The sequence below is a fragment of the Ahaetulla prasina genome, chromosome 2 (genome assembly GCF_028640845.1).
Source record: "Ahaetulla prasina isolate Xishuangbanna chromosome 2, ASM2864084v1, whole genome shotgun sequence".
NCBI lineage: Eukaryota > Metazoa > Chordata > Lepidosauria > Squamata > Colubridae > Ahaetulla > Ahaetulla prasina.
This window is the reverse complement of record NC_080540.1, coordinates 73743762-73767128: the sequence shown is the minus strand read 5'-3', so window position 1 is coordinate 73767128 and position 23367 is coordinate 73743762. Positions and strand designations below refer to the sequence as shown.

The following is a 23367-nucleotide window of genomic DNA, read 5'->3' as shown; positions in this document are numbered from 1 at the left end:
CCAGAATAAGACATACCCAGGTGGGCAACGTTATCATTCAGTTCCTTCCTCCTTATCCTAAAACAGTGGACTATCTTACTGAAAACAGCACGTTTAGTTTCGATATCTGAACTTACCTCAGTAGAACACAAAATTAGCCATTCCTGATCCTCCTCTTCACCCCGCCCAAATGGTCTCTTCCTGATAGAAATTTGGCAACATGTTGCCTGGTCTTCATTAAATTCTGATTTTTCTGCATTAATAGTTCTGATGAAACAAATAATAAAGATTCAAAACAGTTAGGGTAACTGAAGCATGCCTCAGGTAAAAATAAGCCCAATTAATTTCTGTAAAGGAATTGAATGGAGCCTCATATATCATTAGTATATCTTTACACTGTAGTCCTATACATATTTACTTCCATATCCAATAAACTTGGTTGGGTTTACTTTAGGTAGAGATGCTAATAATTATTTCAAATGACAAATATGGAAGCACAGCACAACAAAACCTTGGTCTAAAATATATTTTAAAAATCAGGTGAATTGGGGTCCTGAATATTTCTGCTTAATATTCACATTGTCTTCCTGAGCTTCGGACAGGTGATTTTTGTTCCATTTTTCTTTATTCATTATCAGATTCTCTGAGCCCCATAAGAATTGCATGAAAATCCTCTTCAGTGGTTTATCCCACTGAGATTTAAGCACCTGTTTGCAATTCTGCAAGAATTCTATCCATTTCCTAACTCCTCATTTCTCTTTTGGGAATGGCCATTTCTGTCTAAAATAGTGTTCCTAGGGTCTTCTTCAAGTTTTATCTATTTGTCATCCATTTTTAACTGGATGACAATTGCAGATTTCTAGCAATGCGTTCTAGATTTACTGTACGTAACAAGAAATAACAGGAGATGTGAGAAACTATAAGAAGAGCCACGAGGATTATCAACTTTGTTATCTTTAGAATCTTGTCTTTTTCTGGTCCCTTAATTTATGCCTCTTTATATAATTAGCCATTCACTTACTTAACACAACCCAATTCATTCAAGTCAGCTTCCTGGTTTAAAGCTTGAAGGGCTTCTATCTCTATAGAGGATATGAAACAATTTTCTGATCTCACAGCTTTTCTAGCTGCTGTATGCTTAACTGCTTTGATATTACAAGATTTTGTAAACTAAAATAAGGCTAAAATCAAATAAGCTGATTAAGACAAATAACACGTGAATCCTAGTTCTACAAGAAATCCCTCAGTTCAACTAATACATCATCAAGTTTCAGACAATGCCAATGCATTAAGCAGTCTTACATCTTAACAGGGAAATACAATCACAATTTTTCAGGCCCCAAATCTGGTAAGTAGGGAGGGTACATTTAAATCTCCACAACTGGCCATGAACGTAAGTCCAATTTACAGACTCTCATAACTTGTGCTTATGTGGATACAACCAACAAGAGTACCAGAGTACAACCTTCATGTTTCTTGGTACTAGTCTCTCAACCAAGTATTAAACAGGCTTAATCCTTCTTAGCTTCTGAAATCAGATAATGTAGCAATGAAACAAGGTAATGGAGACTTCTCAGGAATAATCAAAACACATGAACCAATTGGCTTCCAATATATCTCATTGTAGATATGCAATACTTTTCAGATGCATTCAAACAAGACCAGAACATCCACCCACCTCTAGATATATTGACAATTCTGGGAGTTGTAACTTAAACCTCATGGGGTGAAGGGAGGGTAGAGTAAGGTTGAAGAAAGCTGCTTGATTTCTTGTGCATGTGTGCGCCTTCACATCTGTGTGAGTCCTGATGGCAATTTCTTAGCAAAATTCAGAAGTGGTTTGCCGTCTTCTTAGGGCTGAGAGTTACTGACCCAAGGTCCCCTGGGTGGCTTTGTACTTAAAATGGCACTAGAACTCCCAGAGGCTTAGCTGTCGTGTCCCACTCCTCCTCTGACGGCCGGGTCGGGGAAGTCCGTATCAAGCGTGGCTGCAAAGCCTCTGCAGCTTTGCCAAAGTTCTGTCAGAGTTCTCAGGGCAGGCAAGAGACCAGGATGTGACTTCAGCAATCCAAGTTAGACTTTGCCTGACTCAGAGAATGCCAGAAAGCAGATTCTTTATATAGGCCATGGGGTGTGGCTCCATGACTCAGCACTTATCCAGGCCTGCCCCTCCCTTCCTTTTGCTGACGTCGCCTCTCCATTCTCCAGAAGCGTGGATCCCTCCACCCTCCAGCTGCTGGCAATCCCAGCTCGTGACTGGCCTCATATTCCTCATGTTCACATGCTGTGGGGGAGGGGTTTATCTGCTCAGTTTGTCCGGGCATGGTGCCAGGACTGGAGGCTGAAGGCATGCCAGGCCATTCGTCTTGCTCGGTCTGTCCGGGCATGGTGCCAGGACTGGGGGCTGGAGGCATGCCAGGCTGTTCGTCTTCATTATCCATTTCTGGCTGAGGTAACAGAAGATGAGAAGGGCCCGGCTGCGGGGGGGGGGGCGGGGGGGGGCGAGCGAGGCACAACATTAGCTATTACTCCAATCTGGTTGTACTTCTTAAAGGTAAAGGTTCCCCTCGCACATATGTGCTAGTTGTTCCCGACTCTAGGGGGCAGTGCTCATCTCCATTTCAAAGCTGAAGAGCCAGCGCTGTCCGAAGACATCTCCGTGGTCATGTGGCCGGCATGACTAAACGCCAAAGGTGCACAGAACACTGTTACCTTCCCACCAAAGGTTTTTCTACTTGCATTTTTTATGGGCTTTCGAACTGCTAGGTTGGCAGAAGCTGGGACAAGTAACGGGAGCTCACCCCGCTACGCAGCACTAGGGATTCAAACCACTGAACTGCCAACTTTTCGATCGACAAGCTCAGCATCTTAGCCCACTGAGCCACCCTCTGTACTTCTTAGAGCTCTTCATTTATCTGTGAATTCTATTTGGGGGATGAGCTTTTCTCGCCTTTCTTTGTGTCTCTTTAAACGATTTCACATAGGAGATTTTTCTTCCAATATGAACTAGCCATAAACCTCCTACAAATCGTATACCGGATCTGGGATAGTCGTCCTCTTCCACCTAGCAAGCAGCTTCAGGAGGGATACACATGTAGCAATGAAACAAGGTAATGGAGACTTCTCAGGAATAATCAAAACACATGAACCAATTGGCTTCCAATATATCTCATTGTAGATATGCAATACTTTTCAGATGCATTCAAACAAGACCAGAACATCCACCCACCTCTAGATATATTGACAATTCTGGGAGTTGTAACTTAAACCTCATGGGGTGAAGGGAGGGTAGAGTAAGGTTGAAGAAAGCTGCTTGATTTCTTGTGCATGTGTGCGCCTTCACATCTGTGTGAGTCCTGATGGCAATTTCTTAGCAAAATTCAGAAGTGGTTTGCCGTCTTCTTAGGGCTGAGAGTTACTGACCCAAGGTCCCCTGGGTGGCTTTGTACTTAAAATGGCACTAGAACTCCCAGAGGCTTAGCTGTCGTGTCCCACTCCTCCTCTGACGGCCGGGTCGGGGAAGTCCGTATCAAGCGTGGCTGCAAAGCCTCTGCAGCTTTGCCAAAGTTCTGTCAGAGTTCTCAGGGCAGGCAAGAGACCAGGATGTGACTTCAGCAATCCAAGTTAGACTTTGCCTGACTCAGAGAATGCCAGAAAGCAGATCCTTTATATAGGCCATGGGGTGTGGCTCCATGACTCAGCACTTATCCAGGTCTGCCCCTCCCTTCCTTTTGCTGACGTCGCCTCTCCATTCTCCGGAAGCGTGGATCCCTCCACCCTCCAGCTGCCGGCAATCCCAGCTCGTGACTGGCCTCATATTCCTCATGTTCACATGCTGTGGGGGAGGGGTTTATCTGCTCGGTTTGTCCGGGCATGGTGCCAGGACTGGGGGCTGAAGGCATGCCAGGCCATTCATTTTGCTCGGTCTGTCTGGGCATGGTGCCAGGACTGGAGGCTGGAGGCATGCCAGGCTGTTCGTCTTCATTATCCGTTTCTGGCTGAGGTAACAGAAGATGAGAAGGGCCCGGCTGCGGGGGGGGGCGGGGGGGGGGGGGGGGGGCACAACATTAGCTATTACTCCAATCTGGTTGTACTTCTTAAAGGTAAAGGTTCCCCTCGCACATATGTGCTAGTTGTTCCCGACTCTAGGGGGCAGTGCTCATCTCCATTTCAAAGCTGAAGAGCCAGCGCTGTCCGAAGACATCTCCGTGGTCATGTGGCCGGCATGACTAAACGCCAAAGGTGCACAGAACACTGTTACCTTCCCACCAAAGGTTTTTCTACTTGCATTTTTTATGGGCTTTCGAACTGCTAGGTTGGCAGAAGCTGGGACAAGTAACGGGAGCTCACCCCGCTACGCAGCACTAGGGATTCAAACCACTGAACTGCCAACTTTTCGATCGACAAGCTCAGCATCTTAGCCCACTGAGCCACCCTCTGTACTTCTTAGAGCTCTTCATTTATCTGTGAATTCTATTTGGGGGATGAGCTTTTCTCGCCTTTCTTTGTGTCTCTTTAAACGATTTCACATAGGAGATTTTTCTTCCAATATGAACTAGCCATAAACCTCCTACAAATCGTATACCGGATCTGGGATAGTCGTCCTCTTCCACCTAGCAAGCAGCTTCAGGAGGGATACACATGGAGCAATGAAGGAGGAAGGGGACAGCTGTCTTGTCAGCCAGATCAGCCAAATCAACCCTGGCAATCAGTGGGGTTACAGATGTTGCAGCCAGATCACCCTCCCACCCATCCAACTTCCTATAAATCAGTTTCACTGTGCTAAAGTTTCATAAACACAGGAAGTAGCTGACATGCAAAATGTCCTTTTCTTCTTAATAGAGTACACACAGTGTACTCTATTTCAAAAGACAGACATCTGCTATATTTTTGATTCAATGTTTATGTCATGACAAAACTGGTGATGTGAATCCTTGGTCATAAAAGGATAGCAACTCTAGCAAGAGAGGAAGATAGTCATGCAGGAAAGAAATACAAAAGCACAGACATGAAGGATGAACAATACTGTTGTGACCCAGGCCCAAGTAGGTAGTAGTAAACTCAGTCAGTTTAAAAACAAACAAACTTTATTAGAACAGCTGAGAATTAACTTATTCTCAGCGTAGTCCAAACAGCGTAGTCCAAAGCAAATTCTTCCCAACATAATTCCTCAGTCTTATCACCAACCTTGGTCTTAATTAGGCAAACTGCCAAAGGCTTTTCTTGGCAAAAGTTCAACAGAAGACACCAATAAGAAACAAATGCAGCAAGACAAAGCTATCAACGCAAAGAGCCCAAACGCCGTTGCTGGTCTTTTAAGCTTTATGGGAGGGGCCAATCATCTCTTGGCCCTACTTCCAAGTCATCCTCTTTGCTTTAGCTGCTCTTGCCTTCTGGCAGCTCTTCTCACACGTACATTAGGAACAGGCTCCTCCTGTTCCTCTGCCTCACTACTATCAGTCTCTAGAGGCTCCGGAGTCCGCACATCACTCCCCGATGGCCCTGGCCCCACCTCTGCCTCTGACGCAGAGCCCTCATCTGGGCCTTCCCCAGCCTCCAGGACTGGCCCATGTTCTTCCTCAGCCTCATCGCCTCATCTAACTCATCTAACTCCCTCAGCCTCATCTAACTCCGTTGCCAGCTCCGCAGGCTGCTGGCGGACCACAACAAATACGACAACATCTTAAGAAATCTCTCCCTGCCAGTAACGCAAGTGATGTGAGGATTAGACAATTGATTTTTCAAACACAAACAGAAAGTGTTGTTTCTTTCTTTCAAGGTTATCAGCAAAGATGAATCTCGAATCAACTTTGTCCAAGCAAGAATATTTTATCTTCAACATTTTAGTTAGCTAGGTTCTATTTGAAATGGTTCAACTAAGTAACTATATGGCCAAATGGTCTCCCATTTCACTTGACCGCAGCAACAATCTACAGCTCATCTTGGGATCCCCAGGTGCTTTTTTCCAAAGGCAACTAGCGTTGCTTGGTTTTTTTCTTTGAAAGCATTTTGCTTCTCATCCAAGAAGCTTCTTCAGCTCTTCAACTTCTTGGATGAAAAGCAAAATATTTTCAAAGAAAAGATCAATAAAGTCTAGTTGCCTTTTGAGAAAAAGCACCTTTGGGACAACAATGACTTTGATGAACCCACCCCCCACCCCCACTCCAGCACAGTAGAGTTGCCAATAAAGCAGCAACCTTGAAACAGGTGTCAGAGGAGATGTGTGTTTTGGAAACCACCAGCAAACCAAAAAAAGCAGTTGAATAAAAGAAGCATTTTCCTTCAAAGGGAATGGGGATGGTCCAAACGAGGGGGAGCAAAGGCAAAGCAAAGCATCATGTGGAAAGGTGCAAGTGCTCTATTATGCCGGCCCATTAATAGAGAAAGAAAGAAAAAACACGGAAGAAATTCCAAAGAGAGGAATTAAAACAGGAGGGAGAACAAGATTTGCAAGAAGAAAACATTGCTACATAATAGCAATATTATAGAATGTAGTTTAGTAATATTAAGAGGAAATGTAATAACAATAGAACAGTTATACTCTAAGGTACAGTATAGAGGAAATATAATAGTAATTGAGTAATACAAAAGAGTATATTGTTATAGTAATAGTAATTAGCATAGTAATTTAGAAACAATACTAATAGAATACAGGATAGAGACAATAGAAAACACTCACATAGAGATTTGTAAGTTTTGTATTTTATTTTTATGTCTTTGTTTTTTTCCTTCAGCAGAGCTGAAGAAGCTTCTTAGGTGAGAAGCGAAATGTCTTCAAAGAAAAATCAGAAAGTCCAGTTGCCCCTTGAAAAGAAGCACCTTTGGGACATTCATAGAGTAAGTAAAGATTTTAATATGATTACTTGCATTATATTGTCATTTCTTCTTTACATTGCCATATCACCTACTGGATTATAATTATGAGAAAAATGAAAATTTGTCATTGTTGTTGGGTTAAGCATCCTCTGGATATTAGTAGAATTCACATGAAGTTCCGGTAACAACCATGGGCAAAGTTAGATAAATGTTCAGTGGCAAAGAAATGCAAAAGTTTAGAACACCTAAAAAGAGGGAAATAATTTCACAGAACTAAAATACCAAAAGGAAGTCTTTATTTTAATTATTGTTGTCAATATCCTTTATCGTCACATCTTGATTTATAATCAAATATTGTATCTCCCTTGGATTATTCACCTGACTTTTCAAGCACACTACTCAATGTACTTCTATTTTCTTGGGCTCAATAGTAAACTTCCATTTTCATTTACTTGCCATAAACTTGCCATAAACTTTGAATTGTCAAAATATGAATTGTCAAAGTCAACTAGAGATGTATCTACTCAAATTTTATCTTTAATAGCTTAGAGGGCAATTAAATTTGGACTTAGCATATAAATAGCACCATCTTCTAAAGGATGGTTCCAGATAATTTTAAGAGGCAAGAGTAAGGTCATTTTTAGGAGGAACTCTACCTTACTTTTATTTTTTTTATTTTTTTTTATTTTATTTTGTCACAACAGTATATACAATCATCAATATAAACAATAACCCATATACTTTAGAAAAAAGTATATATACGTAAAAGTATAAGTAAAAGTATGCATATAATACTATAATGAAGAGAACAATAGGACAGGAACGGTAGACACTTTTGTGCTCTTATGCACGCCCCTTATAGTCCTCTTAGGAATGGGGTGAGGTCAATAGTAGACAGTTTTTGGTTGAAGATTTTGGGGTTTTGAGTAGAGACTATAGAGTCAGGTAGTGAGTTCTAAACGTTAACAACTCTGTTACAAAAGTCATATTTTCTGCAATCAAGTTTGAAGCGGTTGACATTAAGTTTGAATCTATTGTTTGCTCTTGTATTGTTGCGATTGAAGCTGAAGTAGTTCTTTACAGGAAGGATATTACAATAGATGATTCTGTGTATTAAACACAGATCATGTCGGAGTCGGCGGAGTTCTAAGTTTTCTAATCCCAGGATTTCAAGCCTGGTGGTATAAGGTATTTTGTTGTTTTCGGAGGAGCGAAGAACTCTTCTAGTAAAATATTTCTGGACGCGTTCGATAGTATTAATGTGGTATGGATTCCAGACGGATGAGCTGTATTCAAGAATAGGTCTGGCAAATGTTTTGTATGCTCTGGTTAGTAGCGTAGAGTTTTTGGAAAAGAAGCTACGTAAAATTAAGTTTACAACTCTTAGAGCTTTTTTTGCTATGTAGTTGCAGTGGGCTTTAGCATTTAGGTCATTTGATATGAAAATTCCAAGGTCTTTGACAGGGAGGGGGTCGTCAGTAAGGTAATGTCCATCAAGCTTGTACTTGATATTAGGGTTCTTTTTACCAATATGTAAGACTGAGCATTTGCTGGTTGATATTTGAAGTTGCCAAGTTTTAGACCAATCGGAAACAAAGCCAAGGTCATTTTGAAGGGTAGTATTGTTAGTGGTATTGAACGTTTGACGTCGTCAGCGAAGAGAACACAATAACTTGAGATAAGGTCACAGAGATCATTTATGTATAGTATGAAGAGCGTTGGTCCAAGAACACTACCAATTTTGACCACTTCTTGTCTGTTTGATAGGAAGGCATTTATCCAATTGTGAAGAGGTCCTGAAATGCCGTAGGATTTTAGTTTTAAGAGAAGTTGTCATGTACTACTGAGTCAAAAGCTTTGCAGAAGTCTATGTAGATTGCATCTATTGCTTTTCCTTTATCAAGGTTGGTAGTCCATATGTTTTTGCAGTGGAGAAATTGTAAGTTACAAGACAATTTTTTTCTGAAACCAAATTGTTTATTAGAGAGTAGGTTATTAGTTTCAAGGTGGAGTGTAATGGATTGGTTTATGATAGATTCCATTACTTTACATGAGACGTAACATAGAGAGATAGGTCTGTAATTTTCAACTAGGCTGGGGTCTCCTTTTTTGAAGCTAGGGATGACTGTGGCTAAAGACCAGAGTTTTGGAAGGGAACTAGTCATGAAAGCTTTATTAAAGATTATGCTTAGGGGTTTTGCTATATTTATTGAAAGTTTTTTTAAGAAGTATGCACATAGCCTGTCAGGACTAATTGATAATGATGGTTTCAGGTTGCGAAGAGCTTTTTCAACATTATCTTCTGTGAAGTCTATAAGAGTTAAGTCGTTGTTATCATTTTGGTACGATTGAGGAATGTCGGATATGAGCCATCGCTTTTTACAAAGACTGAGCCGAAGAATGTGTTAAATAGGTTTGCTTTAACTGTTTCGTCCGTACATTCTTTGCCGTTAGGTTCTTTTAGTGGTGGGATGGATCTTGTTTCTTTAAGTTTATTGTTCACAAAATTATAGAAAGCACGATTGGAATTTGTGCATAGAAGGTCTTCTTCTTGCTTGGTGTGGTAAATGTTACATTCAGTTTTAATTTGGTTGCAAATATTTCTGTAGCAGTTTTTGAAGTTTGCTACATAACCCTTTTTGTTTCTTCTCCAGAGGGATTTTTTTTTGGATTGAAGCTTTTTTATTGATATGGGTAATTTGTTTCTTTTTTTGATTTTAGTGGTGATTTGTGGAACGTATAGTTTGATGATTTTATTGATTTCAAGTAGAAATACTTTATAGTGGTCTTCTGCAGTGATACAGGTTGAGAATAGATTTCTCAACCTACTGTATACTTCTACTGTATACATAATTTCTGACTGATCTTAAATTTTCCATTCTTGTTCCTCAATGACCTACAGTAAAAAGTGAACAGCATGATTTATTTATCATATTTAAAAACTGCCCATCTTCTCCACAGAACAACTCTGGGCAAATTATGTCACCGTTGGGTTTAAAAGCTTTCAATACTGCCAACTATGATATTTTTGATTATCTTCCCTGAATGGGATTTGGAAGAGCAAAACACAGTGTTTTTATCACTTTCTAGAAAATCTATTCCAGAAAGTCATGCTGGAGGTGTGTGTGGTTTTTGTACGGGTTGGAGTGTGCTCAATCTTTTTTTTTTTTAATTGAAAAAGTTTTACAACAACAATTAAATTTCCCTCCCCCTTCCCCCCTCCCTCCAAAACCCCCCTCCCTCCCCCGGACTTCCCGGAGCAAACACAAGGTATAGTTCATTAAACAAACAGTCATACATTAAATTTTTAAAATCTAACACAATTATAATCCTTCTCTCTCACATAACCTGACTTCTTCCATTAAAATCAAAAACAACATCCTTCATTCAAAGGCAATCCGAAATTTCTTAATCTGATATCTATTTTGAATATAATCAATCCAGTTCTTCCATTCATTTAAATATTTTTCTTGAGTACTGTCTTTCAAGAAGGCTGAGATTTTAGCCATCTCAGCCAAATTGGAAACTTTCAATATCCATTCTTCTATTGTGGGTAATTCTTTTTTCTTCCAATATTGTCCAATCAACAGTCTTGCTGCTGTTATTAAGTTCAAAATCAACTTAGTCTCAATCACTGTACAGTCCGTTGTTATTCCCAAAAGGAAAAATTGCGGTAGGAACTTTATCTTCTTCTTCAGAACATTCTGCATAATCCACCAGATTCTTATCCAGAAAGACTTAATTTTCTTACAAGTCCACCATATATGAAAATATGTAGCATCATCACAATTACATCTCCAACATTTCACGTGCATATCTGGATACATACATGATAATTTCTTAGGATCTAAATGCCATCTATAAAACATCTTATAAAAATTTTCCCTTAAATTTTGCGCTTGCATAAATTTAACATTTCTAACCCAAATTTTTTCCCATGTTTCCAACATTGTTGGTTCTTGAATATTCTGTGCCCATTTTATCATACAATCCTTTATTAAATCTCTTTCAGAATCTATTTCTATCAACACAGTATACAATCTCTTTATATGCCCCTGGGTTTGATTTCTAATTTGTTTAACCAAATTTTCTTCATTTTGAATAATACCAATTTTCTGATCTTCTTTCCATCTAGCCTTTAACTGTCCATATTGAAACCAAGTATAATTCCTCCCTTCTTCTTTTAATGTATCCAAAGATTTTAGCTGTAAATTTCCCCTCTCATTGTATAAAAGATCTTTATAAGTAATCATTTCTTGTTCCTGTTCTATATTTATATTCTCTACTGCGTGCCGAGGACTTGCCCATATAGGAATTTTATAATTTAACTTATAATAATATTTTTTCCAGACACGCAGAAGAGAAATTCTCAACACATGATTCTTAAAAGCTTTATCTACTTTCTTATCATTAAAATTAGTGTGCTCAATCTTGATAATATATCAGTAAAATCTTATGGAAGATACCATGTAGGATTTGGAGATAAAACTATATTTTTAATTTAATTCTGGTAGGTCTATTGAGATCCTGAATAATGTGAAATAGTACGGACTAGATGAGGCACAAAACTGAAGTAATATGCAACTTGTTTATCATTTCAGCAATTGCAACCTGGGTACATATTCCTTTCTAGTGTGTGTGTGTGTGTGTGTGTGTGTGTGTGTGTGTGTGTGTGTATAGTAAAGATAAAGGTTCCCCTCGCACATAAGTGCTGGTCGTTCCCGACTCTAGGGGGCGGTGTTCATCTCTGTTTCAAAGACGAAGAGCCAGTGCTGTCCAAAGATGTCTCTGTGGTCATTTGGCCGCCATGATTAAATGCAAAGACGCACGGAACGCTGTCACCTGCCCACCAAAGGTGGTCCCTCTTTTTCTACTTGCATTTTTTACATGCTTTCGAACTGCTAGGTTGGCAGAAGCTGGGACAAGTAATGGGAGCTCACCCCATTACGCGGCACTAGGGATTTGAACCGCTGAACTGCCGACCTTTCGATCGACAAGCTCAGCATCTTAACCACTGAGCCACCGTATCATTCATATATATATATATATATATATATATATATATATATATATATATATATATATATATATATATATATATATATATATATATATATATATATATATATACGACTCCCAGCCAAATTGACACCGGACTCAGGATAACACACAACACCACCACCAATCATCCTCACCAAATTCAAACCCAAACCCATCCCACAGACGAAACACAACCACCATCCAGAAGCTAGACCATGCTGGCACCACTGGCTGGTGCGCTCCCCTCTGATCCCCACACAAAGCAAGCTGACACATGCCAGGAACACATGACAAGACCTTGGACTCGGAGCCAAACCAAAACCCGGGATGCTGCTCACAGCCATCTGCTCAAGACATCACATCACAGAACTCCAGAGGCTACAACACCAAAGCTCAGGAACAAAAGACTAGGACCACACCCACACAGGATGCTACGAAACAGCCGACCAATCTGCAAACACCCACTCCATCTACCAATCAAGATGCAACCACACAGACAACCAACCCATTTACAGCAACATTCCCCACCTCCCCACCAGTATTTATAGAGAGACGGCAGCTCCGACCACACTTTGCTCACAGAAGCATGAAGCCGAAAGCACCAGCCTGAAGATGATGAATGAGACCTCGTCGAAACGTCGCTTCAGGGAATTATAGTTCGAAGTCATCTAGAGCAGCGGTTCTCAACCTGTGGGTTGCGACCCCGTTGGGGGTCGAATGACGATTTGCCAGGGGTCGCCTAAGACCATCGGAAATAGGGAAGTATACTTGCGAGTCGAAGAATCGCGCTCCAATGGTTGACTCCACAAGCCAGCTGCAGGCTCTTCAAATTCCTAGCCGAATTCGGCTTCAGGCGCGATGAATTAAAAAAGAGAGAAATCTTTGCTCTGATGTTTCCCTCTCAAGCCAGCTGCAATCACTCCCAATTGCTAGCCTAATCTGGCTTCAGGCATGATAAACTTAATAGGGGAGGAGTCTCCGCTTTAATGCCTCCATCCTCAAGGCAATCGCAAGCAGTTCAGATCACTAGCCAATACAGCTTCAGGCGCGATAAATTCAAAACGAAAATAATTTTACGGTTGGGGTCGCCACATCGTGGGGAATTGTATTAAAGGGGTCACAGCACTATAAAGGTTGAGAACCACTGATCTAGAGGGAAGATTGTTCTAAGGAATCTTAAATGTTTATATCTTATTTTGCTGCCTTGTGAAATGAATCTTGGTACACTAATACTCTTCTTTTACAGTCAATTTTCCTGCCATTATTTTTATGGCAAGTAAATAAAAATGGAGTAGGAGAGCCTTTCTCAACCCTTCATTATTTTAGATTTTTCCTACGCATCTCACACATGTTCTAGAAGACAACAGAAATGAACCTTCAACTAATATTCAGATCCAGTTCAAGAAGGAAAGACTAGGGCAAAATATTCAAGAAGCTGTTTGACCCAAGCTAATGTAGCTCCCCAAATAAGAACATTCTTATCCATTTCTACAAACACACAAGGCTCAACTCAAATTACTGAAAATTCGGCTTTTGACTATCATACAATTCATGTCATTTTTCTCACATTGAAATGATCCTCTGGACTTGTTTTTCAGGTTTAGCTAACCTCACTGAATATATTTTATCTAAAGGCATTATTTCAAGGAAAGATTAAGATTTTAGTGCAAAAATTTCAATCCAAGGAGAAGAGAAAAAAGGTCCCTTTTGTAATAGCCAGATTTTCCATATTAGGCAGAAATTTAGTTTAGCTTTTCCAGTTGCAAAATATCATGCTGGAAATAAGAACGGTTTTATAAGAATATAAAACGTGCTAATATTTCAGTCTATCATCCTATCAAACTGATGCATTCTCCTATCAATATGGTTATCAACAGCTACCTTGCTGTGTTGCTTCAAGCAGACTTTTTTGTATTTTACACTCCTATTCACTTGAATGCTTGAGACATTAGTATAATATCTATAATTATATTTATAATTAAAATATAAAATACAATAAATACATGACATGATGGTAATAAGCCACAGAATCCCTGCGTGAATAATACTTAGATGAAGATAGTCAAGATAATTGTACAACTACCTTATTTTAAAAGGTAATGAAGATTTATTTAATCATACAGGAATCCAGTATATTAGTTTCACTATGGATTGCTGCACTTTAGATCAAAGTTGCTGGCTTGTTGGAACAGAGAAAATCTGTTTCCTTTTCCCCTTTAAAATGTAGTTTTCAAGATAAGCATTCAGCTTATGGCAGTATACTTGGCAATTCATGTTTTAAAGGCATGAACAATCTTAAAGGCACTTATCCACTTCTTCACCACTTTGTTCTTTTTAAATCTCATTCCTTTGTAAGAATTGTTTGTTGTCCTCTGCAATGATGAAATAGTTGAAGCAAAAAAAATGTCCTTAGCCTTTGAAAACCCTTCTCATCTCTTGCTCTGGGAAAGAGTAATATTTTCAGTCCCTGGATCCTAAGAGACTGGCAGATTTACATATTGGATCCAGCAGCTTTACTGGCAATGAATATAGCAGTGTGACTTCCCATCCCACTTAACTATTGAATAGCAGCAATTAGCTAGTTGGAATTTCCAACCCATCTTCAAGGGTAACTCCATGGAGAATAGGGGTCTATTTGTAATGATGCTGTAAGTGTTGCATGGACAGAAAAACAGAATATAAAATTTAGCTGGAATCAAATATGTTGGAATCATCCCACTGAGAAATTTTAAAGGCCGAGATACTGAGGTTATAGTGGTTCAAAGAAGGTAGCAGATGGCACACCAGGCCGTCTGAACACCAGGCCATCTGAACATAATACTGTCTCTAAAACTCCAGAAAAAGGTTTAAATTATAGTCTAAGAATCAGATTTCAAATGCAAATAATGAAGTTATTGACAATACAAATGGGGAAGTTGAAACTCCTGTTTTGTTTCTTGTCTCTCCTACCAGTGCTCATAAAACATCCTTGCAGAAAAGGAACTCACAACAAACCTAGGCTAATGCCATTAATTTAACAACTGACAACTGTGTAATAAAGCATATGTAGTTCCGGGGAAGCCGTAACACACATTTTCTTTAAGCAAATGCAATGATAGGAATTTTCACTAGCATAAATACAACTGGTGAAGTTATGAGTTAATTTCATAAAAAGTTACTGCAAAACTCTCATACAACTAGAATTCTCCTTGTGCTAGTTTTCTGCACATTAGACCCCAGATATTGTATGGACGCTATGGTACAAATACCATGGGCAATAACTTAGGTTTTGCCATGAAACACTTTATAATACCCAAACAATGCCTACCTGATTATTGTATAAAAAATGCTATCACAACGCAGTTTGGGTTTTTGAATTACTCCTAAATACAAATACTCCTTGGCAGCAATTACCGAATAGATATTAATATGATCCTGGGTACTGTAGTGCTTTCTGTCCCTAGTTTAACATTAATATCTTTTAGAATTACAATATAATCGGTGACCTCATAATAATGTCTAAGTCTAAGTGTACCCTATGACTATCATTAAGTGTTGTACCTTATGATTCTTGACGAACGTATCTTTTCTTTTATGTACACTGAGAGCATATGCACCAAGACAAATTCCTTGTGTGTCCAATCACACTTGGCCAATAAAAAATTCTGTTCTGTTCTGCTCTGTTCTGTTCTATTCTATTCTAAAGTTGTGAAAAAATTGAGGCTGAGAAAGTCTATGTTAACCAAAGCTTGTCAGCCCATCCTAATGTAAGCTAATAATTTTCCAGACTCATGGTTAGGAAAATTGCTTAAAAACAATGACACATTTTCCTTTCTCACCTTGGCACTATTCTATTTAGCTCTCTATTCATACCCCAAAGCCAACATTTGTTTGCTTGTTCTTTGTCTTCTTCTTGTCTTACTTTTATTTGTTTTTATCCTCAACACAGTTGCTGAAAAGTACAAAAAGTTACTAAAAATGTCCCGGGTATAGACTGGAACATTGTAATTAACAGTCTTATTAAACTGAACTATTCTATAGGACTTTCTACCACTTTAATAAGCTTAAAGTGCCTAAAATGCATTACTGCTATTGTAGCTGTGCTACACACACATCATTTAGTTCAGGGGTCTCCAACCTTGGCAAGTTTAAGCCTGGCGGACTTCAACTCCCAGAATTCCCCAGCCAGCAAAGCTGGGAGTTGAAGTCCACCAGGCTTAAAGTTGCCAAGGTTGGACACCCCTGATTTAGTTTCTCCCTGAAATGGGCGTGCAGCCTTTCGAAAGAAAAACTTAGCACCCGAGAGAGGCCAACCATGCCCAGAGGCAGCAAGAGTCAGGCTTTTCACGGGGGCATCTCCTCCTCCTCCTCCCGCGCCTTAACTGTTTCTGCCAAGCAGCCTTCCACCTAGCGTGCCCGGAATACTCACTCGGCATAGCCCGTGTTCCACTGGAGAGGCCTGTCCCGGGAGGGGCAGCCGATGGGTCGCTTCCCAGGCAACTTCTCCGCGCAGACCGCTCCACGCAGGAATTTGGGCCGCCTGTATTGCAAAGGAGCTGGCGGCGGCTTCGGCTGCTGCGAGCCTCCCTCCTCTGCTCGTTGCTGTTGCTGCTGCCGCTGATCAGCAGCGCCTTTTCCGCGCTTCGTCTCGCCGTTCAAGAAGCACTTCTTAAACCAGCTTGAAGACATGAACTGAGGTGAGCGAAGCCCCATCCGATCCCCTTTCTTCTTCTTCTTCTCCCACTTCTTCCTACCAACTGAGCGGCTTGCTAACTAAGGCAGCGCCCAACCGCGAGCGAGCAACAGCAGGGGCGGAGAAGAGGCGTTCTTGCAACCAATGACTTCAACGGCGGGCAAGGGAGTTCGAAAGGGCTGGACGTCTGCCGGTCCTGGGAGGGCGTGGAGCGGCGGCACCGGGGCCTCAGTCATGACGTCCTTTTTTTGATTGCTCGTTGCAAAAAAAGAAAGGATTCTGGGTTTAGAAAATTTGGTACTACTCTGCATTCGGTCTGACCTAAACATAACTCACAAAATCATCTGCTACAGTGTCCTCCTACCTGTCATTGGCTACTTCAGCTTCAACCATAACAATACACGAGCACACAAGAGATGCAAGTTTAAACTGAACCGCTCCAAACTCGATCGCAGAAAATATGACTTCAGCAACAGAGTGGTCAATGCCTGGAATGCACTACCAGACTCTGTGGTTTCTTCCCCAAATTCCCAAAACTTTAACCTTAGACTGTCTACTGTACACCTCACCCCATTCCTAAGAGGTCTGTAAGGGGCGTGCATAAGAGCACCAGCATGCCTTCCGTCCCTGTCCTAATGTTCCCTTTAATTGTACTCACTTTATGTATTCAATTCATGCTTATACTTATATATATTATCTAATATGTTTTCGACAAAATAAAGAAATAAATAAAAATAAACCGTGCAGGGAACTGTTTGGCCTCACTCAAGGTGCTAATCCACAGTTTCCTCGCCTTTGTAAGTAACTTTGTAGGTTACAGGAACTGAGCATGGCTAGCCTAGTGAAGAGAAAGACCAGAGGAGACAGGATAGCAGTGTTCCAATATTTGAGGGGCTGCCACAGAGAGGAGGGGGATCAAGCTATTTTCCAAAGCACCTGTAGGCCAGACAAGGAATAATGGATGGAAACTAATGGAGAGATTCAACCTAGAAATAAGGAGAAATTTTCTGACAGTGAGAACAATCAACCTATGAAACAGCTTGCCTTCAGAAGTTGTGGGAGTTTCATCACTTGAGACTTTCAAGAAAAGATTGGACTGCCATTTGTCAGAAATGGTTTAGGGTCTCCTACTTGAGCGGGGATTAGACTAGATGACCTATAAGGTCCCTTCCAACTCTGTTAAACTAACCCAAAGGGGTCTTCTCACCATCCATTACTTGTGAGGGAATTAGTGAAGGGAGAAAGAATACAAGCATTCCCTGGGGGCATCTCCTCTAAACTGACTGGTCTCGGCTGGGGTGCTCAGATGGGCTGAGGATCCCCTTCATCAGAAATACAGCATGATGTTTCTCCTTTTCACCAGACATTGCTAGGATAAGTCCGTTTCAAGAGAAAGAAAAGTACATCAAGTTAGTCTCCAGCTCTGGTTGGCTAACCAGAGGTCGTTTTTAAAAGAAGTGGGGTATCAGTGCAATAACTTTCCCCCTCTTGATCCACATCAGTAACTGGAATTTTGAGATACTCTTCTTCTCCTCTATGAATTTATCTAATTTTCCTCCATTTTGTATGCCAATGGTTAGTCCAAAACCGCAATGGCAACTGCACCTATGCTAGCCTTAGTTGCACGCAGCAACCTTGCATTAACTGAATTTTGGCTTAATTAAATATGGCCTGGTGTCAATTCGTACTAAATCAGATATTTGACTATTGAACTTGTAGTAACTGTGACCTAACTTAAAACAATTCTTAGTTGAGAAGCGAAATGTCTTCAAAGAAAAATCAGAGAGTCCAGTTGCCCCTTGAAAAAAAGCACCTTTGGGACATTCATACAGTAAATTATTGGATTATATTGTCATTTCTTTTTCACATTGGCATATTACCTATTGGATTATATTTATAAGAAAAATTAAAAAGTACCCAACTTTGTTATTGTTGTTGGGTCAAGCATCCAGATAAAATGCAATACATCAGTCACTGCATATTTTTGTTGTGATATGCAGTTTCTAATTGTCCCAAACTTAGATTTTGCCATTCTCAGGACAATTGTTAAGTGAAATGATTGCTGTGCAAATATCTATCTGAAAGAGAGGCTGTGAAGATTGCTAGTTGCTGTCATCTCATCCTTATACAGTGTCCTGTATCTGACTCATTTCTTCCCCATTTTTGTTCTCTTTTAGGGTGGAGACATTGGCATAAATAAGGTATCCTTCTGAGCTATTTTTCTCAGCAGCACCAAGCTTCTCTAAAAAGTGCTAATTAAAAGTTAACAAATTCCCCTGTGACCTTAATTAGTTGATATGAACCCTCCCTGAACTGCCTGAAGCTGACCAGACCATAATCAGTTTCACATTTAAGTTTTTATATTTGCAATATGCACATTGGTGGGAAATTACTTTAAAGATTTTATTTATTTAATCAATTTATAAAACTGTCCATTCAGCACAACTTAGGGTGGTCTACATCAAATTTCATAAACCACATAACAGAAAAGCATATATTGTAAAAATAAATGAGCATGAAAACATGAACACATGAAATACTGGAGGGGGGGAAAACATATTTTGATATTTTAAGCAGTCCAATTTATTGGCTTCCTTGCTGTTTCTTGTTTTGCTGTTTCTGCTGTACATAACTTTTTAAAATTGTTTTAATGGTTTGTTGCTTTTCAGATTCATATCTTCATTCTTTGTTATCTGCTTTGTTTTCTTTTATTTATTTTGCCCAAGTACATGTTTCTTTTTATAGTCTCGTGAGTAGATAGTGCTTCTCTTTTCTGAAGAAATCTTTCCTTCCTCTTACGTCTTCTTTGACTCAGCTTCTTATTCATATTATTTCTCTGCTTGGGTGAGTTCATACCAATCCTGAATTGCAATAGACATTCCAGATAAGCTTTGATTGTTGTCTTAAATAACTTCCGAAGATTCTAAAATTCTAAAATTGGCCCTCTTAGAAAATATGCATGGATGTATATATGTACATATCTGTGTGTGCATAGACACACTATATTTCCTATCAGATCAATAATCCATATACTTCTGATGACCAATGGAGGGATGTTGTAAGTAGCCACCCATTGCTGCTAAGAATCAGATGGTATACAGGCTTAGTAAATTATTATTATTCAAACCAGATATTCTTTTAGAGACAGGATACCATTCTAGACTTTGGCCTGCTTACTAATACTTGAACATGTAAAAATTTAGTTCCTTGTTTTGATTTCTACATCCAGTTCAAAGTACTGGTTTTTACTCTTTAACAATAATGTAGAAAGAAGATATTTATAGGGAATGACATCTTTGCTTAGTCATAGTCATGCCTCTCACCATTTGAAGCCTATAATAGTTCTGCAGAGTGTTATGGAGTCTAATTATAAAATATTTGCTGGTCAGTTTGACAATTAGCACCACTTCCTTGCTGGCAGAAGAGCTGGATTTAGATATAGGGTGGCTCTAATTGATAAATGCTAACAGAGGAGACAGTGTAACCCACTGAAGTGGAGAAGAATGCCACCAAAATGCCTGACAATCCTGTGATAGGGTGAGAAAGGGCCTGTTCTGAACAGAAAGTGTGAAGACAGGCAAAACAAAGCATATCTTAATTAATGAGGCTCATGTGAGCCATATAGGAGGGTTTAATTGATGGAAATGTAATTCATATAAGAAATTACAATAAAACTGTAACTCAAAAACCACTGGAAGTTTGAAATGCCCCTTCCTTCTATGAGGCTGTAAATTATACAGTATTTGCTTAGCTTATATCTAAATTTGGCTCTGAATGATAGTTCAGACAACAAGTTAAAATGTCCATGTTTTTGAGACCATTTAGTGTCCTTGATCATCTTATGGTCTGTGTCCTTTGAAGAACATAATTGTGGGGCTTCCGGGTTGGCTCCGCTGTGTTAAATGGCGGATCTCAGTCCGCCCGTTCTTTGTGATTCTGTGAGAGCTGTTTAGACAGCGTTAATCTGCTGTCAACAGCTCGTAAATCTCTGCCCTTGGAGGGAGGGAGGAGATGAGCATTTGAACTGAAGTTGAGCCCCCAAGAAAAGCCCCAGAATGATTTCTGGTGGTTTGTTGGGAACGCTCCTTCCATAGTTCAAAAAAAGCTCCAGAATCCAGAACGCTTCTGCAAAAGCAGAACAAAACGCAGCGTCCATCTCCGTGACTGGAGAGGATTATTTGATAAGTTGTCAACACGGAAAAAGCCGATAGCAGGAGGGCCGGCATTGGATTGTAAGATGATTTTAACTCCCTGACAGAGAAGTTACAAGAGTGGAGATGAAGAAAGATGGCGTTTTGTGTTTTGAAAGTGAAAGCTAAGGAAATGCTGATTACAATTGTTGGCGTGGAACCTTTAAGAAGAAAATAACAAGATTTTTTTTTTTAATGGAATTCTTTTTTAAAAAAATCTATTCTTTTTTTTTTATTATCTTTTTCTTACAGTGTTTAAGAAGAAAAACTTATTGGGTTTTTTTTTCTTTTTATTCCCCCCCTTTCTTTTTTCTTCTTTTTGATATTACTTAGTTTAAAAATGGCTTTTAAGCAAAGAGATTTAACCACTTCTAAAATATTGGAAATTTCTTCACTTCAGGTACGGAAATTGAGAGAGGATATTAAAGAAAGTCTAAGGAATTTTTTACAGGAGCTTATGGAGGCTCATCTTTCAGAAATAGATCAAAAATTTAATGAAATGGAGAAAGAAATACTGGATTTTAAAGATTTGGTGGAAGAGCAGAGTAGGGAGATGAAAAAATTAAAGGAATCAATTACCCCATTATTGTTATCTAGTACACAGACAGAAGAAAGACTGAATGAATTTAACCAAATTAATTCAGATTTGCAAAGGAAAATAGATGAAGTTCAAATTAATTTGAATTTAGAAAATAAAATAGATGATATTCAGGTTAAGGCTGATAAGGCAGAGGAAGAAAGGGTAATATTACAATATAAATTAATGGAATATGCTATAAGGGTAAGAGGAATAAGAGAGTGTAAGGGAGAAAATTTGAAAGAGATTTTTATTCAGGCCTTTGCTCAGATAGAGGGAGTGGAATCAGAAGATTTTGAAGTTAATATTGAAAAAATTTATCGTGTTAATTCTTGGTGGGCAAGGCAGAAGTGCTTACCGAGAGATGTGGTTATTTATTTTACAAATAAGAGGATTAGGTATGGAATTTTGCGAGCATTTTATAAAAATAAATTTCAAATATTAGGACAAGATATAATAATGATGAAGGAAATTCCTCCTAAAATGTTAAGAAAGAGAAAAGAATTTGCCTTTCTGGTGGATGAGCTTAAGAAACATCAGATATATTTTAGATGGGAGGTTCCAGCTGGTTTAACACTGAATTATAAAGGAAGAAAGTATTTTCTCAACACAATTTGTAAAGCACGAGATATACATACACCAAACAGTAAAATACGAAACATAAGTAACAACATTATATAATACTTCACAATGTTCCACATCGACAGTTATCTTTGCTTTTAAATTCAATTTCCCTAATCATTCTCTTATTCTTATATAACCATATTAACCATTCTTGTATACCAAATTGTTATATATACTTACAGTACATCCTATTTATTGACATAATCAGTATTTTATCCTTACCAATATTCAATACCCTTAGTTTCCAATTAATCAAATTTCAGTTTACATTCTTTTTTCTTTTTTTGATTTCTATCTTCTAGCCACATATAGAATCTATTCCACACTTTATAGTAGTCCGAAATTTTCCCGTTTGGTGTATGTGTATGTTTTCTTATCTTATCTTCCCCCCCCCCCCGTTTTTTTTGTTTTGTTTTTTTTCCTGTTGTTTTTGGTTTTAAAATGTAAAATGTATTTTTTTTAAAAAAAAGAAAGAAAGTTTCTGAGCGGCGAGGAGTCAATGAAAAGCCAGAGAATCGAGCAAATGTTTGGAGGGATGGGTTTCCAGAAATAAAATGTTCCCCCCACCCTTTCAAAAGAAAGGAGGTAGGTGAATAGAATAGAGCTGGAAGGGACCTTGGAGGTCTTCTAGCCCAGCCTTCTGCTTTACCATTTCAGACAAGTGGCTGTTCAGTCTCTTCTTAAAAATCTCCAGTGATGCAGCAGCCACGATTTATGAAGGCAAGCTGTTCCACTGGTTAATTGTCCTGTTAGGAAACTTTGGTTTAGCTTTTAAGCAATGCTTCGATGCTTTCAAACAGTTGTTAAAATGCCCCTTCAGATGTATCTCTTAATTTTTGCTTTGGGTTCAAAACAGGTTTTGGTTTATTGATATGTTAGTTTATTTATACAGTATTCTGTTTACTGTTTTTATAAACAGCATAAGGCAGTAATTGTATCCAGCATTCCTTCCCCTTCCTATTTTCTCCCCAACAACCCTGTGAAACGCATGGGGCTGAGAGAGATAGGGACTGGTCCAAAGGCAGCCAATTAGGTTTTTGTGCTTAAGCAGAACTAGAACTCAGGAGCTCTTGATTTTTGGCCTGTTGCCTTAATATTGGGTTTCAGACCAGGAAAAAGCCCTGGTGGGACTATGCTCCCCGCCCTGCCTGCCAGTAAGACACACTGGAGGCACAGACCCACCTAAAGGATCCATCCCCAGGACTCCTAAGTGCAACCCAGCTCCACACGCAGTAAGATGGGCATTAACCAGCACCACAGGGGCCTTCTCAAAATGGCTAAACTTGGAAGACACAACAAGTTCAACATTACTCATCCAGAACAGTAGAGCTCATATGTCTCCCAAGTAGACAACTATCTTCGGGCTAACCAGATCACAGATGGCAGCCTCAAGGCGGCAACCCTGTTATGTGTCTGTGGACAAGCCACGTTTGATATCGCTGAAAACTTGGTAAGCATAGAGACAGTGG

The 23367-nt window shown here is 39.4% G+C and overlaps 1 protein-coding gene across 1 annotated transcript in view; it reads right to left on the bottom strand.

The window, feature by feature from the left end:
• Positions 1-17106, bottom strand: part of PPM1M (protein phosphatase, Mg2+/Mn2+ dependent 1M) — a 32919-nt gene extending 15813 nt beyond the window's left edge. Inside the window, exons 1-2 of the mRNA XM_058166444.1 lie at positions 16244-17106; positions 117-246 (exon numbers count right to left, since the gene is read on the bottom strand). Coding sequence (XP_058022427.1) covers positions 117-246; positions 16244-16527 — 414 coding nt within the window. The 5' untranslated portion in view covers positions 16528-17106. The remainder of the gene's footprint in view (positions 1-116; positions 247-16243) is intronic.
• Between the last annotated feature and the right edge of the window lie 6261 nt (positions 17107-23367).